At 38.3% G+C, this 20,056-nt stretch overlaps 1 protein-coding gene across 1 annotated transcript in view; it reads right to left on the minus strand.

The window, feature by feature from the left end:
- The window catches only part of CLASP1 (cytoplasmic linker associated protein 1), a 303,536-nt gene that overhangs the window by 73,918 nt on the left and 209,562 nt on the right, over positions 1-20,056 (minus strand). Inside the window, exons 23-27 of the mRNA XM_023514808.1 lie at positions 9,319-9,422; positions 7,141-7,164; positions 5,575-5,819; positions 3,407-3,603; positions 555-579 (exon numbers count right to left, since the gene is read on the minus strand). Of these exons, the coding sequence (XP_023370576.1) occupies positions 555-579; positions 3,407-3,603; positions 5,575-5,819; positions 7,141-7,164; positions 9,319-9,422 (595 nt within the window). The remainder of the gene's footprint in view (positions 1-554; positions 580-3,406; positions 3,604-5,574; positions 5,820-7,140; positions 7,165-9,318; positions 9,423-20,056) is intronic.

Below are 20,056 nucleotides of genomic sequence, written 5' to 3' on the forward strand. Positions count from 1 at the left end.
AAAAAAAAAAAAAAAAAAAAATAATGTCCATGCTAGCTTTGCTCAGGCTCTCATAACTTAGGTTAACACTACTCATGTATAGAAAGTAAAAGTATTACAGAAAATAGATAAAGGATTGCCACTTACTCTCTGTTGTGAATTCCACCGCAAACCAGGCCATGCAACAGAACAAATTCCATGTTAGTCCACAGTGAATTAATACCATTTTCATGCAGTTTCTTTAAAAAAGAAAACTGAAAGGGCTAGAAACTGATAAAAATATTCTCTACTCCCCCTCAACATAAGCCTTTAAAAGTCAGTACAGAGTGAAATTAACTTTTCTGAGTTTACTCCTGAAGGTTTCTCTTTCTTTAAAAAAAAGAAAAAAAATCCAACCTCTTAATTGTTCTAATTTTATAGTCCTCTTATTCTTTATCTAACCTTTAAAAATTATTATAGGATGAGGGAAAAATCCTACTCACTATTGTGTAGCTGTAACTTTTTATGTCGGTTATTTTGATATAAAGTAATAAAAGATTATGACTTAGCATAAAAAATACTGATGTAAGGATTACTCTGTTGTGTACTCAATCCTGCTACCTAATGTGAAACAGAGTCCACAATGGAATAGCTCTAAATCAATTACAGAAAGATAAATAACACTGTATGTCCTCTGCCTTGTTAATGAGACTTCTACTGGGGCAACCCAGCAACTATACACCACTAGAGGTCTCCTCCGAGATAGCTCAGGAAAAGCACCCCTGGCTGTGGGATTCCTAGCCTAGATTACAGGTAGCTAACAAACATTGACTATACTGAGACCTCCAAACTCACTGTACAAGAGCCTTCTGATGGAAACATATTTCCTTCTTTATCCTCACATTCTGCTTCTGAATCAGCAATCTAGAGGTGACAGGTAACAGAAATTCCATCAATGTTCTAAACCATCTAATATCTCTTATGTTAAATTTTACGAATCTTATGCTTTATGTTCTAAATCTAACACTATCTGAAGGAAAAATCTTGGTAATTACATCTTTGTATTTCTACGTGAAATTCATTCTTGGATTTTTATTACTTTTTTTTTTTTTGAGACAGCATCTCACTTTGTCACCCCAGTAGAGTGCTGTGCTGTCATAGCTCACAGCAACCTCAACTCTTGGGCTTAAGTGATTCTCTTGCCTCAGCCTCCCAAGTAGCTGGAACTACAGGCGCCCACCACAATGCCCAGCTATTTTTTGTTGCAGTTGTCATTGTTTAGCTGGCCTGGGCCAGGTTTGAACCCGCCAGCCTCGGTGTACGTGGCTGGCGCCGTAACCACTGTGCTACAGGCACCATGCCTTTTATTACTACTGTTAATGTTAACCTTGTGAGGCTGACAGCCATAACAGGAATTTCTTTTTCTTCTTTCTAGACATGCCTTCTTTCTTCACCTAGGCTGAAGTGTGATGGCCCAATCATAGCTCACTGCAGCCTCCAACTCTGGGACTCAAGTAATTCTCTTATAGGTGTGAGCCACCATGCCCCGCCCATAACAGGAATGTTAAGACAGTTTTGGCCAGGTGCAGTGGCTCATGTCTATAATCCTAGCACTCTGGGAGGCCAAGACCAGCCTGAGCAAGAGCCAAGACTGATCTCTACTAAAAATAGAAAAATTAGCCAGGCATTATGGTGGGTGCCTATTGTCCCAGCTATTTGGTACTCTAGCCTGGGCAACAGAGTAAGACCATCTCAAGAAAAGAAAAGAAAAAAGGGAAGGGGAGGGGAGAGAAGGGAAATAAAAGACATGCTTTAAGACTCACACTGAGGGCTTGGCGCTGTGGCTCAAGTGGCTAAGGCACTAGCCACATACACCTAAGGTGGTAGGTTTGAATCCAGCCCGGGCCGCCAAACAACAATGATGGCTGCAACCAAAAAAAAAAAAAAAAAAAAGTAGCCGGGAGTTGTGGTGGGTGCCTGTAGTCCCAGCTACTTGGGAAGCTGAGGCAGGAGACTCGCTTGAGCCCAGCAGTTGGAGGTTGCTGTGAGCTGTGATGCCACAGCACTCTACCCAGGGGGACAGCTTGCGGCTCTGTCTCAAAAAAAAGACTCACACTGAGTAAGAAGTACAGTGAGGGGCATCTCAAAAGGCAAGGGACTTATCTTGGGTTCTATATACCTAGCTCAGATCTGGTGCTCAGTCAATGTTGAATGAGTGAGTGGGTGAAAGGATAGGCTGCTGTTTGACATTTCAAAGACAATTCCTGGTCGGGCCTCGTGGCTCACACCTGTAATCCTAGCACTCTGGGAGGCCAAGACAGGAGGATCAGACAGGAGGATCCCTTGAGCTCAGGAGTTCGAGACCAGCCTGAGCAAGAGCGAGTCCTAGTCTCCACTAAAAGTAGAAAATTTAGCTATGTGTTGTGGTGGGCACCTGTAGTCCCAGCTACTCAGGAGGTTGAAGCAGAAGGATTGCTTAAACCCAGGAATTTGAAGTTGCAGTGAGGTAGGCTGACACCATGGTGCTTTAGAGAGTGAGACTTTGTTTCAACAAAAACAATTCCTATGAGGAAGCAAAGACAGGAAAAGAAGGAAGAGGACAATAACTAGCTGGACTCCCTGAGCCTCACACGTTCACAGGTTTCTTTCTCCCAGCAAGACTTGAAAGAGACTGTCTTTATTTACTACGAAAACTGTAGTGTAATATAGTTAATTCTGCTAATCAGCATTTAAGATTTGCTTCTGCTGATTTAAAGTTCTATCAGTTTCCACATTCAGTCTCTGTCCTTTACATTTCAACTTTCTCTATTTCTTCATTCTCTCCCTTTCTTCCCTTAAAATTAATCTAACAGCTTTAAAGGCTTCCTCCCAATTTATTTATATAAAATCTAGACTCCAAATGCACTTTTGTAAACAGTCCTTCTGTCAGCACCACCCCTAAAGAAAGAGCCTTGTCCCCTACTCATGGGTACTTCCGTCTAAGCGAAGACTCTACTGTCAAAAAGGCAGTCCCCACGTCAGGGTTCCCTTTAAGTATGGGCACCAGCTATGTGATCACCATCCGGCAAGTTCTTGGGAACAACAAAATTCTATTTTGAGAAATAACTAAACCTAGTTTTTCAATAAGTCCATTAAATAAATACTTCTACTTTTCTATCTGGTTTAAGGACAATATATTCTACCAAAAAAAAAATTGTATATTTATATTCTTCACCACTGCAACTTAAAAAAAATGCACTATATTATATAATACAATCTTATATTCTAGCACCTAGCCCACCGTTTGGCTAACAGGAGGCACACAAACCTATTTGCTGAATGGAAGACTTTATCTGATTCTCTCCATGGTAACTCTTATGTGAAGCACAATTACTTAACTTCAAGTTTTGTACATTCTCAGAAACTTCAGTGGTTTCTAAGAACAACACTTTTAAAAGATATAACATACTACTGCTGATACTAGTGTTAAATCTGTAAGGTGCCAGCTGCATTACAAGAAATCCCTCAGTCTCGGGTAGTGGATTATGCGGCTCACACAGACATGCAGATGGAGGTAAGTGAGGCTTGACTCCCAGGCTCACCTTGCTGTGTGGGTCAGCAAACATCCGGGTGAAGATCTCACACAATCTTTTCAATTCTACTCGACTAGAGGAAATAAAATGTAAATCAATGAATTTAAAATTTAGTTAAGTCAGCACTGCAATTAGTTATGGCTTCACTCTGAAAAATCCTTTTGTTTCTATCAACTACTTTTATATAGTCTGTATCTATGTAACAAAGTTTCTTTATAAATGAATTCTTATTTAATTCATGATTAAACAGAAATATAAAACCATGTATTTGCCCTCAATTTAAGATGAAGAAATTGAGAAGAGTGATTCACCCAAGCTCACACAGCTGGAAGTGACCAAGCCATGAACCTAAACCCCTTCATTTTATCCCCAATGTTTTCCACCAACCGCAGAATAAACTAAAATAGCATGTCTCAGACAGACCTGGGTTTTAACCTCAATTCTCCTACAACAAAATACTCTCCTATCTTTAGGCCTCTATTTTCTTACTGGTAGAACAGGATAAGTGCAACGTCACATGGCTGCTGAGAGGATTAAAAAGATAATACTCCATGCCTACTACTGGACCTGGGACAAAACAAACGCTCATTTCAAATTGGTGCTCTTTGTCTTTCAAAAGAGACAGGGTCTTTTTGCTTTCGTGGAGGCTAGAATACAGTGGCATGATCATAGCTCACTGCAGTCTTGAACTCCCCGGCTCAAGTCATCCTCCCATCTTCACCCAAGTAGCTGGCTCGACACGCAGGCACAATATATGGCTGCTCTTTGCCTTTTCAGATCCTTGACTATCAAGTCCCATTTTTACTTCAAGGATTGAAAGAAAAGGCCTCTTTTTTCCAAATTACTCTGAGTAATCCCTTCGTATGCAGATGAAAAGTTGGCTCAATGATCCCTTGATAATGTTTACAACACAACCTAGATTACACCAATGCTGATCAACAGATTTCTAGAGATTATTAAATGGATACTTAGTGAACATGAAGAATCTAGAAAATGAGACCAGGATCAAATAGATTTTTGAAGAACAATCTCTAGAAGACATACTCTGTTTCTGATAGATCAGTGAAATATTGTAGGATGTCTTCCCTTCAGAGGTATGACAAAACCTCTCACATCATCTTCATGAGCAGATGGAATAATTATGAGGCAGGTGTGGACACAGGAGGTGGACTCAGACTGACCAGAGAGTGTACCTGGAGCCCAAGTGGTTCATCAGCCAGTGCTCGCTCAGCTTTACAGAACCCAGGGACTGCTATCTAAGGCCATACGCTTCTCCAGTGTCACAATGTAGCTTAAAAAAGTGATCCAAAAGATGGAACTATATTTACGTATTCTTAGTTACCCATTCCTCATTTCTCATTCACATTTCTTTTTTCATGTTTTAATATCTCCTTAATTGAGATTAATCTTATAATCAATAGCTTGTTAGTATTTCATGGTTTGATAAACAACATTTATTATTAGAGAGATACACATATAAAATAATGGTGGTCAATGAAAACTTAGATTTGATGAGATATGGTACAAACACATACTTTTTTTGGTATATGTAATAATACATGCTCATTTCAGAAAATTTATGAAACAGAAACAGAAAAAAAATCTTGAGATAATGCGGTTACGATTCTGAAGTGCTCCATTTTATTCTCTTTACTAGGCACACTGATAAGCCATGTAAGTAGTATATATATATATATGAGTATTACTACTTTTTAGACTGAGAGTGATACCATCTCCAGGATCTGAAGTATAATGAGCCATACTAACCAACAGACTTGTTTTATTTTTTTACCTGAATTGCAAACTATACCAAGATTTCTCAAATAACATCTACCGGACACATGTAAAACATAAGGGAACCAAAAGTTTTAGAAATCCAATAGATTACAGAATATTTGCCAGGTACTTCAGAGCCTCTGAAGGACAAAGACTCCCCGACAACTGGAGCTTTGTAAGGACTCCACAAATGAGGCAGCCCTTTGAAGCTCCTGATGAATACAATATGGGACTCAAACTTAGCTCCCATCCTTACTCTTGTCCTCACCTCAGTGTTCTTTGGCTCTTCAGTAAGTTCTGCAGGCCCAGAAGCCCTTCTTTCCTTTCTGACCAGTTTGAACTAGCACAGTGGTTGAGAACTTCTGCTACATCCTCGGCCTGCCGCAGATAATGGGGAATGCCACCACTCCGGGAGCCATATGAGCGCTCAGAGCAAACACTCGAGGCATCACTGTTGGCATCATCGTCAGAATACATCCCATACGGCTCATATCTCCTCCTCACAGGCTTCTTCTGACAGATCCAATGAGGAATGGGGGTGATTGAGGAAAAAATGGAAAGGTGAAATGACCATGAGTCATACCAAACAAATCAACAACAAATAGTTAAACATAAAAAGACACACACACACACACACATGCACTCACACCTTCTCCTGTGCTTATAGGTTAGGGACATAAAAAGAGAAACGCAGTCTTCCAGTAGGTAAAATAAGTAAGCACAGCATTCTGTAGCAGACAGAGAAAGAGCATGACGGCCTCTAGAACATGTGTGCACTTCACAAGACGACACATGGGTGCAATCCCAGTGCACGGCTGACTGGCTGTATGACTTCTGAAAGCCTCCTAAGCTTTCTGCTTTACTTTCCCCATGTTGCAGACAAAAATAATTAAACCTATCACACAGGCCTGCTGTGAGAATGAAATGAAATAGGTTAAATAATCCAGCCCAGCCCCTGATATGATTTAAGTGTCTGTACCCGCCAGACCCTTCCCAGTAAAAAGCAATATATCTTGGGCATGGTATACGGGAAATTTGTTTGAATATTCATGTTTCCTTAAGAAAATTTAAACTTGAAATGTCAGTGGCAGAAGTATCGTACGTCAAGAAATTCTTAAATTATCTGGGCCACTTTCACTAAAGACAAAGTTTTGAACACAAATAGTCTTCTTTTAAAGCAGACTTTGTTTCTCTTACACTGAATATAAAAGATGATATACCAACAACTATAGAAAATTAATAAAATTGATAAAATATTTCTAAAAGAAAAACTAATGGTCATTGTCTTAAACCATACAATTCTCTAATAATACAGCTTATTATTATTAATCCCAACTTGCTCAGGACTATTCTGCTAATGGCTACTGTTCCAGCATAGTCACTGATAGCATCCCTCTTTCACTCTCAGAGCTTTTTGTTCGTGTGATAAATTATATGATCATCATATAATTTATTAATACACATACACATGATCTATTTATACATAAACCAGATTCCTAAAGTAAGAAAAATTTTGATAAATCCATTCATGAAATCATGACAACAAAACAATGGGCCCAGACTGAGTCACTAAAATGAAACACTACTAGAAGAAGTAGCAGAGCTTGACATTCAAAATAAATACTAAAATAGATGTATGTGAAAGGTGAATGACTCCGTCACTAACAAAGTCGAAATGATGCCAAATCATTATGATCCAACAAATCATACTTCAGACCAAAATTTCTAGATTGTACTACGCTATACTACGTTTTTCACTTTCACTAGCTTCTAAAAGAAATATACTTGCAACAGAAGAAATAAAGTTGAAAAACAAAAGTTAAAGCACTGGTACCTTGCTCCTGGAGTCTCCTAATAGCTGTAGGCAGGAAAATATTGAAGGATGGGGAAAAAGCATAGAGAATTATGTCAGAAGCATATGTTGGGATTGTTCTTGCAACAAAAGTGTACAGCAAAACGTATCTCAGCAAACTAAAACACAGGTTAGCAAGCATTTCATATCAAGCGAATAATAATAAAGAATGCTTTCAAAAAGGCCACTTTCTAACCCTCCTACAGCCTCTCGTAAAGCCTCTGGTATTTGCTGTATGTAATTCTTTGCTAGAACTCTTCCCATACCAGTGAGGCACATCTCTAAAGTCACTGTTCGTTCTACTATCTATTCCTCTGAGACACTCTGTCTTGCCCCTGAGGTGCCTATCTGGTGTGGCAAAGATTCTCCACCATTCCTGCATTCTCTCTTCTGAAGCAGACCCCCAGGAGAGATCACATGGTTGTACAAAAGTAACAAGAGCAGCACGGCAGCATGAACGCAACAGGGGCTAGAGGGAAAAAAGCTCGAGTCAAGTTAAGCCAAAGCTCAGTCTCAAGTCCTACACAGCCCTTTGCCCAGTTCTTTGAAGATCTAAGAAATCCCCCTGCCCTAACGGGATGTTCCATTTATCGAAGGGGGTCATATCCATTATTTCCCACCCCTGTGACCTCCACTTCCTAGGGTCTCTGAATAAATAAAAGATTCTTGCAACTTGGAAGGAGAAACAGCATCAAAGAAATCTGTTCCAACTCTTGACTCTTACATTAAAGCCTCAGTTAGAATAATTATCCTGAACTCTAGTACTGGCCAGAAAAAAGTCCTTATACATAAACGGCTGAGAAATAGAGCTGGCTGGGCAGCCGGCCTCCAGGGAAAGCATTGTGGAGCAGCACACTGCTTGCTCATAGACACTTGTCAAAGTACTCTGATGGAGCAAGAATAAATGAGGGGAAATGGAGGAATGAAAAGCTGGAATCACAGTAGTCACAGACTATAAAATGTTGATCAGATGAAATATGGTTGGATTAAAAATAAAAACTTCAGGGTTTGAAGTGGTATATTATATACTTTTTCCCTTCTTTGTTTGTTTGTTTTTCTTTTGAGACAGAGCCTCAAGCTGTCCCCCTGGGTAGAGTGCCGTGGCATTACAGCTCACAGCAACCTCCAACTCCTGGGCTCAAGCGAGTCTCCTGCCTCAGCCTCCCAAGTAGCTGGGATCACAGGCGCCCGCCACAGCGCCCGGCTATTTTTTGGTTACAGCTGTCATTGTTGTTTGGCGGGTCCGGGCTGGGGATTCGAACCTGCCACCTTAGGTGTACGTGGCTGGTGCCTTAGCCGGTTGAGCTATAGGCGCCGAGCCATTTTTTCCCTTCTTAAAGAATAAATCTTAAAACAGCAGAAGCAAGGCCACGAATAAGAAAATTCTAAAGAATATTTAATCCAAATGCTGAGCGTATATACCAAAGTATGCAAGATGACCGTCTTATCAGTAGCTGAAATTCTTCTTTAAAAAGCAATTTGACCACAAGGCAATTAATGAAAAAGTTTTTCGTACAGGCCCAAATCAAAGGACCTGCAGTTGTTCTGTGCTGTTTAGATACTATATTTTAATGATGCAAAAACATACTCTGCCGGTGTTTCACATCCTGGAAGACTTAACCTTAACGTTTAGAAACTTTTCTTAAATGACTTAAGGACTCATTTTCTCAAAAAAAAAAAAACAAAACAAAACAAATAAAATCATAAGGACCCATATGTGAGGTAATAGAATTAATCCAAGATTTACAAACCTTAAACTCTATTACTTATTGTTATAATAAAATGCCATGAAAGTCTATAAAGTAAGAAACACAAAAGTAGAAAACAGGAAATGCTATTTAAAAAACTGTGGTTACAAAGAAAAAAAGCTCAATGACATCTGAAAAGCTCTCTGTCGTCAAAATCTTGATAGTACAGAACACAGATGAGAAATATTTGATGCTGATATTTTCTGTAAAGCCAATTTTCATTTATGTGTGCACAGAGGTAAATACTGAAGAAAACAATAATATAAATGTATACCCTATAGTTACACAATTTTAAAGAGTGTCAAAGGTGATTCAGTAACTTGATTCCTGTTCAGTTCCCTTGATTTCTGTTCAGACAGAGAGCAATGCCGATGATTACTCAGGGAGACTGTGTACATACTGTGCCTCTTACCAAAGCATCAGCAACAGCAGCTTCAAGATCTGTGCTTGTGCTCAACACTCGCAAGGCATTCACAGAACCAGGCATTCTTCCTGGCTGGCCAAGCCCAAATCGTTCTATTTAAAAAACAAAAACAAGAGATGTGTCACTTTAATTCAGATTTTCTCAGTTCTTTGCAAGGACTCCCGCTTCTTCCCACTAAGTAGACAGAGGCACTGAAAAATCTCTAGTCAATTTAAACTACACTTGACTTGTGTACCAGTGGTAGAGGTTAAGTTGTTCACATTTAATGCTATCTTGTCACAAAGTATTCTGTCAAGTGAAATTGTTTGAACATGGTATTTTATTACTGAAAAGTTCTGAGATGAGAGAGGGCGGTAACTTATTATAGAAGGGCTATGAGTCAATCTTTTAATCTATTTATCTTTCCTCTGGTAGCCTCAACATTTGTTCAAACTAATTAGAAAGCTTCAGGGTTTGATAAATGTGTTCTAAAGCTATGTAATAGAAAGTTAAAATTTGAAACAAATGTATTAAATTGATCTCTGTGCAAATGTTTACTAGTGCCATTACTGTTGGTTATTAATCAAGCTCAAGTATTTTTAGATACCTGTTCATAGTGATGCTTATGCCAGCAAAGATTATTTAAAATTAATTTGTTAAAATTCTTCACCACCATAAAAATCCAGTACTTTCACTGCTCAAAGGATTTTTCAAGGATAGTCTTTAAACAGATGAACAAAATGAAAAGAATCCAAATATCTGAAAGTAAATTTTAGTTCAAATGACGATTTTAAGCTTGTAAAATAAATACTATGGAAACAAAGACTCACTTTTTAAGTTAGCTGACCAGCCTTCCTTAAGAAGTGCTGGAAATTAAGATTATAACAGGACAGCACCTGTGTAAGTTATACTTTGTAAGTCTGTTATACTATCTATTAGTAGAAAGTGTCTTATTTAAAATTCTAATGTATAACAACCTTTGGAAGAAAAATGTTTAGATAAAAATATTTTCTCTATGCTAACAAATATGACTGTTTGGACAAGGGAGATCTCTATATTAGCAATATTCTAGAAGCATTTAGAATAAAAGGGAAGCTAGTGTCTAATTTACTACTCTTTCCTATAAAATGATGTATGTAAAATATTGGATATGTAACAAGACATCACCTGCGAAAGTGGTGATCTTTAAAAGTAAAGTATTATTTGGTATTTTAAAAATGTCAATTTCAAAACATTACACCTTCCACCACCACAGAGAGGGAAAAAAATTTAAACACTGCTAGTCAAGAGTTATACAATCATGAATTTTTATAAAGAAACAAAAATTTTATGTTATACTATCCCCTTTTTTAATGCATTTGCTGATCATTCCAAATGTCTTGTTAGCCATTACGTTTGATAGGTTAATTTAGTATGCCATCTAAACTAAAAAAGACCACAATAATGATTACATCTCTCTCTATATATATACTTATCAGTTGAAATATGAAATAGGTGAGATTTTCTGTGCACATGGTTAAAGATGATCTTGTTCATCTTTTCTTCCATTAAAAAAGGGTAGATAGTAGATTTATGAGTAACAGAATGAAAGTAATTCAGTTATAAGCCATTTAAAAATTATCCAGCATAAACTTAAATAAAACGGAACCTAAAAAAATTTTTAAAAAAAGATCTCATGCCAGCAATTCTTGCTCCAAGGATAATACTGATTTTTCAAACACAAAATTAAAACTATATAAACAATGCAATTAATCTTTGCTTCCCAGATACGTACAGTTTTACCATACACAGTGACTGCAGATCATTTGAAACACATAGTAGACAATTAGAATTTTATATCTTAAGGGGAAATGTGTATCTGGATCTAAGCAAAATTAATGAACTTTTTGTTTTTGCCAGACTAAAATCTGTTCTAACATATATTCTCACTGCTCTTATACTATCATGAAGCTCAATTTTCCAAGAGATGGATACACATGACTGTGCCTTCAGTGTGACTCATAATCTTCAGGAGAATGTACTTACTCAGAACATACACAGCTAAAATGTACAGCTGGCTGAATTGGTAACAAATTCACGTGAGGAAGCTGTAGTTAGTAGTATATAACTCTATATATACTATTAGCATATAAAAATGCTAGATAAATCTGGCAGACTGATGCATTATCATATGCTTACTTTTTGCCACTGTGGCTAACCAGTGGATTTAGGATTTTCTTAAATGGAGCTGAGACAGGAGGTCTGAGGTCTGCAGGCTGCAAAGGCTATGTTTGGCCTGGACCTGATAACCTGAATCTTGATCCTGTTTTCCTATAAAAGTTTTAGAAAAATACATATATTTTCATACATATGAAAATAATGTGTGCTACAATTTGGAATGATAGTAACTAAATAGTACCTCACAATAATTTGAACTTGACAGTAGTTACTGGCATTAGTATTTGATAGTTAACTAGGAGTGAAGACTTTGGAGATAAAATACTGTCAGATGATCTACCTATCTCCTTTCCCCACAGGACCCTACATGATACCTAGTTTTGGTTGTTGTTTTCCGGGGGAGGGAGTGGCAGAAAGGGAAGAAGTGCTTCCCAATTTTTTTTTTTTAACATAAATATGAACACTGGAGAAATGACATTGCCAAACAGGCTATAAAGCATCTATGGCCTATTAACAGAACTATAAACATTCAACAACTTAAAAAAATAAAAGCACATTGGGTAAAGGAAAATATGAGGTGCAAACATGCCAAGTGCTAGCTGACACAGATGAAAACAAATGTTAACATGGGTGTGAAACTAGAACATATGAAGAAGCCGAGTCATGCAGTTAGCACTTGTTCACCTGACTGCCCAACAGATTCAGCAGTGGAGAGAGCACTAGTGGACCTGGAATGACGTCGAGAGGCTGTAGGTAAAAGGAACGGCAACACCCACAGGATTAACACGGAAGTACCCAAGACAGAAAATGCCACAATCCAAAGGAAATGCAAGGACTACTACCAACAAGGCCACGTTTTCTCATGGAAAGAAATGGTGCCGGATATGAATGAACAGCAAGTGCCAACCCCAACTCCACAGTAGCCAGCTGGCTCTCACACAGCTATTAACACACAGGCACAACGAGGGCACTCTTTAAGGTGCTCCAAACTAAGTGTGCATCAACCAACTCAGACTCCAGGTTTACAGTCACGCCATGAAGCCTCCATCAGCCAGTATGGAAATGTGCAACATGAAGAACATCAGGAGTCACAGAGCACCTTCTACAGCCCCGAGTGGAACAGCAAAAAGATGGATTATTAACTCAGCTCACGAGATGTTTCATCAGTATGTGATGCATATGCAACCATGCACCAAAAACAAAAGCATAGAAGTTCATAATGCTATTTCAACAGAAATAGAATGAAATCACAGAAGGGGGCTCAAAAACTGGAATTCCATTTTCTCCAGTCAAAATGTTTTGTTGCACAAATATCCTGTGTTTATTAATGTACTTGTTTAACTGCTGGAAATTTAGTTGTCGTAAGTTTAATGATAAGAAACAGCTATAGTCCAGTTATGAGCACCAGCTTGGTAATATAACTATAAATCTTGGTTTGATCACAACTAGCTATAGGACCTTAGGCAAAGTATTAAACTTCTCTGTGTCTCAGTTTCTTCATCTGTAAAATGGTGCTAATAATGGTACCTACCTCTTGTGAGTTATTGAGAGTATTAAGAGAGATCATACAGAAACACTTAAAACACTGGTTAGTAGTGGTGGTGGTGCTGGTGGTAGCATTAATGGTTAAGAGCAAACTCTAATATGCAACTAGACATTAAAAAATAATTTTATTAGCAAGTATTCATATTAAGTATATTAATTCGTCAACATGAGAAACACCAAACTCTATCCTCATGTGGCGGGAGAATAACTTTTGGAAATAATTACGTAATAAAGACTTGGTTGAAAACAGTGACTTATTGACCACAGATTCATGCCATATATAGCTTCTCTTCACCTCAGGAAAAACAAAAGATAATTTACTTCCATTCATTACTCTGAAAAATTCATGGTGATTAAGCCACAGAAAACTTACACATTTTACAAAGTAATGCTGAGCAGTGCCACGTTTCATCCACACTACTGGAATATCACATACATATATTAATGTTCTCATTTTTAGTAATAAAATATTCAAGCCTCAAAGTCTTCAATATAATTTTATCTACTTTTTAAGCTCGTGTCAGTTAACAAAACGTGCATCTCTGTAGCACATGTGCTATTAAATAGCAAAAGTTACCTAGTCAATAAGGACAAATTTTCACCAGCTTGCAAAAAGAAAATTCCCCTTTTCTCAAGATTCATAAAAATATATAAAGATAAATCTCTAAAATAGGTATTATAAAATTATCACATTCCTTTAATAAAGAAGTCAGCAAAACATTTTAAGACTCAGGCAATCTATACATATATTGTACAAGCACATCAGTATTCTATCTTGATAGTTTAAATTATAAATAGTTTTAAGCAATACCTGACATGTAGGTTCCTTATAAAGTGGTCCTCTGGTTCTATTTCAACAGAGTATTCTAGAGTAGATCTGGTGTACAATGAGTACACAAGTGAACACTCACCGATGGGATCCAAGGAGGACCGCTTATGTCAATGCCTGATTTACAGCACAGCCTTTAATTTCAATTCATCAAAAATCATCACCATAACCTTATAAATATGTATTTATACCATTAAAATAATCCCAAACAATCTTGTAATAAAAATGCAAACCTAAGAACAATACATATTCACTAAAACATATTTGTTTTCATTCTTCCCCCCTTTTTTTAAATCAAAGTTGGCTATGTAAGTTGATTCAAAGGCATGTATGTATGATTATACACCAGTATGTAATCTCATCAATTTCCTAAAGGAGTAAGAAAAGTGATTATTAAAATAAATGAGATAAAGAGGGAACCTTTACCAGCGGTTCTTAACCTGTGGGTTGTGATTCCTTTGTAACAATGAAAACACATGGAGGCGTTAGGAAGGTTGAGAACCACCGCTTTAGACCTTAGCTCCACTGAGGACAGCAATCATCTGATATGTATCTCTGAATTCCTAGGTCCTAATACCAATCCTGCAAACCACAAACTCAAATATCTCCTGAGTGCTCTCTAAATGCCAAACCCTGCAGAAGCCTCAGATATACCATTTAATACATGTTCGAGAATAGATATAAAACATGGAACTCCAGCCTGAGCAAGACCGAGATCCTATCTCTACTAAAAATAGAAAAACTAGCTGAGCATTGTGGCACATGTTGATAGTCCCAGCTACTTGGGAGGCTGAGGCAAGAGGACTGCTTAAGCCTAAGAGTTTGATGTTGCTGTAAGCTACAAGGACGCCATGGCACTCTACCCAGGGTGACAAAATGAGACTCTGTTTCAAAAACAAACAAACAAACAAACAAACAAAAAGCCCAATGAATTAGCCTATCAGAACTACTTTCAAATGAGCCAGGCTTTAAGTTAAATATGAATTCTTTTTTTTTTTTTTTTTTGAGACAGAGCCTCAAGCTGTCCCCCTGGGTAGAGTGCCGTGGCATTACAGCTCACAGCAACCTCCAACTCCTGGGCTCAAGCGAGTCTCCTGCCTCCGCCTCCCAAGTAGCTGGGACCACAGGCGCCCGCCACAACGCCTGGCTATTTTTTGGTTGCAGCCGTCATTGTTGTTTTGGTGGGTCCGGGCTGGGGATTCGAACCCGCCACCTTAGGTGTACGTGGCTGGCGCCTTAGCCGGTTGAGCTATAGGCGCTGAGCCAAATATGAATTCTAACCCTGGCTCTACACTTAGCTGTACAACTTTGAGAAAGTGGCTTAATGTCCCTAAGACTGATAACAATACCTGCCCCAGAAGGTGAACAGGGACCACTGAGGCATTAGTCTTTTGATTGCTCCAAATGGTGCAGGTACACATGGACATAGTTGTTCTTCCTAGACATCAGTTTTAGGGACAGGTTTAACCCAAGGAGCAAAAACAGGCATGGTATAAAAATTTAGCTCAAAGACATGACATATAACCCTAGCATAACACACAAGCTGATGCTAGAATTTGTTAGGATCCACACCTTCTGCCTTGGTAGGAGCAATCACATATTTCAACATTCTGGATTGCCACCAAGACTGTTAAGCAGATCCATTTAGCATGACAAACAAGTTTACTCAACTACTTAGGGTTTAATTAGGACCTCAAGAATTAGGACCTCTGGCATCAAGAATAGATGCCAGATTACAAAGACTGCTTCTTTGGACAATTATCAAAACTACCAGCACACATATAAAATAAAAACACTGAATTACTTCTAAGAGAGAAAATAAGCAATTAACAGCCTGAATTATTTACTCATGTAGGAAGTTTATAAGGTCAAATAGTGAGCAAGGATGCAGAGCTATACAGCCTTAATTTAAAAGGAAAAATCACCAGTTCATTCAGGGAAGAAAAAAAAACAAAATAAACAAAAAAAAACCACTTCACTGCTACTCCTGATTTATTAAGAATTCTGCTCTAATGTTTCAGATTGCTGTGGAGTAGCTGACATGCACAGGTAAGCTGCCCTACTCAAGGGCTCATGCTGACCAGGCAGAATACCTCACATAAGGTATCATCTTACTAAGTCAAGGGTACCATTCAGCAAGGCTCTGGCATCTGTTTACTTGCAGTTTTCCTGAGCCTCGCAAAGGACAATGAATCATAAACAAATATATTTAGATTTTGACTATGGATATTGATTGGGGAAAAACGATATTGGAAGAAGTGTCTGACACTTGAAGGAGTTAAGTACAGGCAAATATGAAGGTGTTATGCTTTTGGTCTAACATCCCTCTTCTGTACTGACATTTACATAGTTCAAAGACCAGTTACATAATCACAGTCAAAATGACAGACTGCTGCAGTCCATACTTCACGTGAAAATTGAAAGAGGAAAACATACCTCTATCGGTATAGCACTTAAGATGCCAAGGAAGTAAAAAATAATTATTGAAGAATATAAAATACGCCTTTTCATAAAAGTCTGTGTTGACATATGCCTCTGGGGATTAACAGTTTTTAATAACTAAAAAGCCTTATTATGTGTTCATTTCAAAGATAGGCAGGACTATATTAACACTAAAAACTCATTTTATTTTCTAAATATTATCATGATTACATGTTTGTTTCTTCTTCGAGTTAAATCACAGGTAGACTGATGTTTAGTAAAATCAGAGGTAAATTGTAAAACTTCAATGAGTAAGGCTAAGCTTTGAATTAACTTTATTTCAAAGCAGCAACTGACTTTGGCTGAGTGCTGCCTTCTTTAGAAATTACCACTAGATGGGCGCACCTGATAGCAAGTAGTCATCAGCGACAACTGTACAGAGTGAAGTGGTGCTTTTTTCCTCTAATATATGAAAACTGAAGTTGCCAAAATTCAAGCATGCAGAGGGGGACAACGAAGGGTGATTAAGGAAGAGGAAAGAAAGAAGAAAGCCACAAGGACAGTAGAGGAGGGAAAGCAGGTCATTCCACCTAGCAGTGTCTTGGACAAGCAGTTGGAGCAGGGGAATGAACTCTGCTCCTCAGTCAGCGCCTGCATGTACTCACCAAGTGGAGGAAAGCCCCGAGCAGGGCTTGTATCCCGGCTGCTCTCACGGCTGGTATCGCGGCTGCACCCCTGACTCATGCTGGGTCGAGGGATACGGCTGCTCCGTGCTAGCGTGCAGCATGAGGATTTCAGAGAAGGTGAACAAGTTTAATGAAGACAGAAAAACTCACATTCGGTTAATGTAATTATGACATTATCCGCACTGGGGGGGGGGGTTCTGGCAACTGAGCCACCTGTCCATGCTGCAGTCTGACTGACTGACATGCCAACGTGAGAGGGGGTGAATAAAAATCTGATTATACTCAATGCCTCAGAAAGCTGTGAATTTTAGTATGAAGGTGGTAAAAATCCGATTCTATTCAATGCCTCAGAAAGCTATGGATTTTAGTATGAAGGTGAAATTATATCTAAATGCAAGAAATGAAAAGAAATTTTTCCCAGTGATGCCTATGGCTCAGTGGGCAAGGTGCCGGCCCCATAGAACAAGGGTGGTGGGTTTGAACCCAGCCCTGGCCAAACTGCAACAAAAAATAGCAGGGTGTTGTAGTAGGCACCTGTAGTTCCAGCTACTCAGGAGGCTGAGGCAAGAGAATCACCTAAGCCCAGCTGGAGTTGCAGGTTGCTGTGAGCTATGATGCCACAGCACTCTACCGAGGTAATAAAATAAGACCCTGCCTCTTAGAAAAAAAAAATAAGAAAGAAAGAAATTTTTCTAAAGAACAAACTGGCATCAGAAAATTCTCAACAAGAGGACAAAAGACCAAAGCTGTTTGCATTTGGTTGTTAGAAAGGTAATTTGTGGCTTAACAAATAGAATTAAAAAAAGGTCTGGTCCATGAACTTACCTAATGAAAAGGAAGGGGCTCACTTCTCCCAGGCTGGCCTTCTTTACAAGGAGAAGACTTAATGGTCAACACAACTACAGTCTACCTCTCAGAGTAAATGTGTTGATGCTTCAAATATATTCAACTATCTGAACCAAAAGATGTAAAGAATAGGACTGCTATCCTCTACTTCCAGGTTTTTCTATAGGAATCCAAAAAGATTTGCCTGTGGTCTCCACCAAGCACTATCACTAACCCTGTCTTTCATGCTAAGTCAACAGGAAAGAGATCAATACTCTCAATATTTGGGTAAAAGATCCCTCCACTGACCTTAGAAGAGTGAATTACTTTATGATCATCCATGGATAAAGTTCATTTTTCTCATGTTACAAAACATGGAGACAGAGTCACATGAATAGCCTAAGGTCTAATAACTTGGTTGTGAAGCTCACAAAAGACCATGATATCTTTGTTTCTCTAATTTGAGAAAATAGAAATATGTTAGTGGCAAAATATTTTGAAACAACCTTGCCTACTGAACGAGTGTAGGTGGAATGCATAACATAATAGCTGACAGGAACAATATGCATTTCTGTCTTGAGAGGATCTGCAACTTCTAGACTAGACAGAAATACCTTTCTCAGAAATTTTGGTAACAATAAATCAACACATCAATGATTCACTGATGTAAAAACAAATGCTTATTCTATGTTGCAATGAGCATAGCCTATTTTTTCAGAGCAAAGATTTATTGTACAGCTCAATTGTATAACAGTGCCTGAGAAGCTAGAATCATGAAATTCCATGATAAAAAAAGAGTATGAAAGGTGAAAAATGAAGCCAATTTTCTATTGTGCTCAGCTGCTCAATGCTATAGTTGAGCTAAACCCTGAAGGCTTTTAAGTGATACTCAAGTAACTGTACTGCTCAGGCAGGAAAGGTCAGGCAATTGGGCCAACCGGAGCTTCATGAGATCTTCACTAGAAACTCAACTCTCCTCAGTTTTGCCAGAGAGACAGAAAAACACTTGAGTTTTCACTCAAAGTAGTAGTGGCTACTTTATTGGCAATTCCTGGTAACATTCTAACCAGCTCCAACAAGGGCAAAAGGAGTTTTTTAAATCCTTAAAAAGCTAAGGCATAGCCACTGACGCTACTAATATGGAAAAGTTTCCTAGAATGCGCAAAGCAAAACTGCTCATCCTTAGAGGGCCAACGCTACATCTGAATCATGAAGTGACTTCTCCAGTTCCATGCTAACTCATTGGTCCAGTCTCTTGGTCCCTCTGGGTCCCAGCCTCCCCTTAGGCAAATAAAGATCAAGAAAGAGTCCCATCACTTAAATGAGAAAGGTAGAGTGAGATAACATACAGATGTAAGTACTTCTGAGTCCCCACTGAATGGCACACATGAAAATCTTGTCTTATTTCACTGCCCGCTCCAAAATAAATAATTAAAAGGTAATAAAAATAGTCCAGATAGCTTTTCATATAAGTGCATGCTTATTTGAGCATTTTCTTAATTGTTCTCGCCTGATGACATTTGACTCTTTATCCAGCCCTCCTCCTTTAAATTCACGTACATGCTACAACAATAAGAAATAAAGGCTCTTTCTGACCTAAGTCTGCTTTGTGAGGACACTAAAGAGCATTAACAGGGATAAACATCATCTGAAAAAACACTACATTAAAATTTCTTAACAAGTTTACCCTTTTGGCATTTCACCCAGATAGTTCATTCACCCGTTCACTCTGACTGGGTCCTTTAACACATGACCAGTAGTAGCATACAGGAAAAAGAATTCTTTCTCCTTACAATTTTGTGAAAATTTGCTCATAGTTACCCTAAACCTCACTGAAGTACTTCTAGTGGTGACATCAATGGTTCAAATGTTAGAATTTAAAGCACAAGAGCCAAAACACCCACTCACTTACAGCATCACTTTCAAAGACTAATCTAAGAGGATGACTTAAAATAAGCATATAAATAAATGATTTTTATAGACTAAGTATTAAAAACTAAAAGAAAATTGTGCCAAATCAATTTGTCATCTTTAAGCGTCCAAACTGAACATTCTCTGTGAGAATATGTTACGGAGGAGAAGGCATAAAGAATTGCTGATGAAAACATACTTGCCACCTGAATTCTTTAAAAGCAATACTCTTAGGCAGCTTTTTGGTCTTGTGCTTACATGAAATGCTGGGAAGCCTTAAAACCCATTTGATTGGCTTTCATTTCTTGAACACTCTACCCCATCTTCAAGTTTTTAATGGTAATCCTGACTTTCAGCTTTTTTTTTTTTTTTT

The sequence above is a fragment of the Otolemur garnettii genome, unplaced genomic scaffold (genome assembly GCF_000181295.1).
Source record: "Otolemur garnettii isolate 467f Iridium unplaced genomic scaffold, OtoGar3 scaffold00059, whole genome shotgun sequence".
NCBI lineage: Eukaryota > Metazoa > Chordata > Mammalia > Primates > Galagidae > Otolemur > Otolemur garnettii.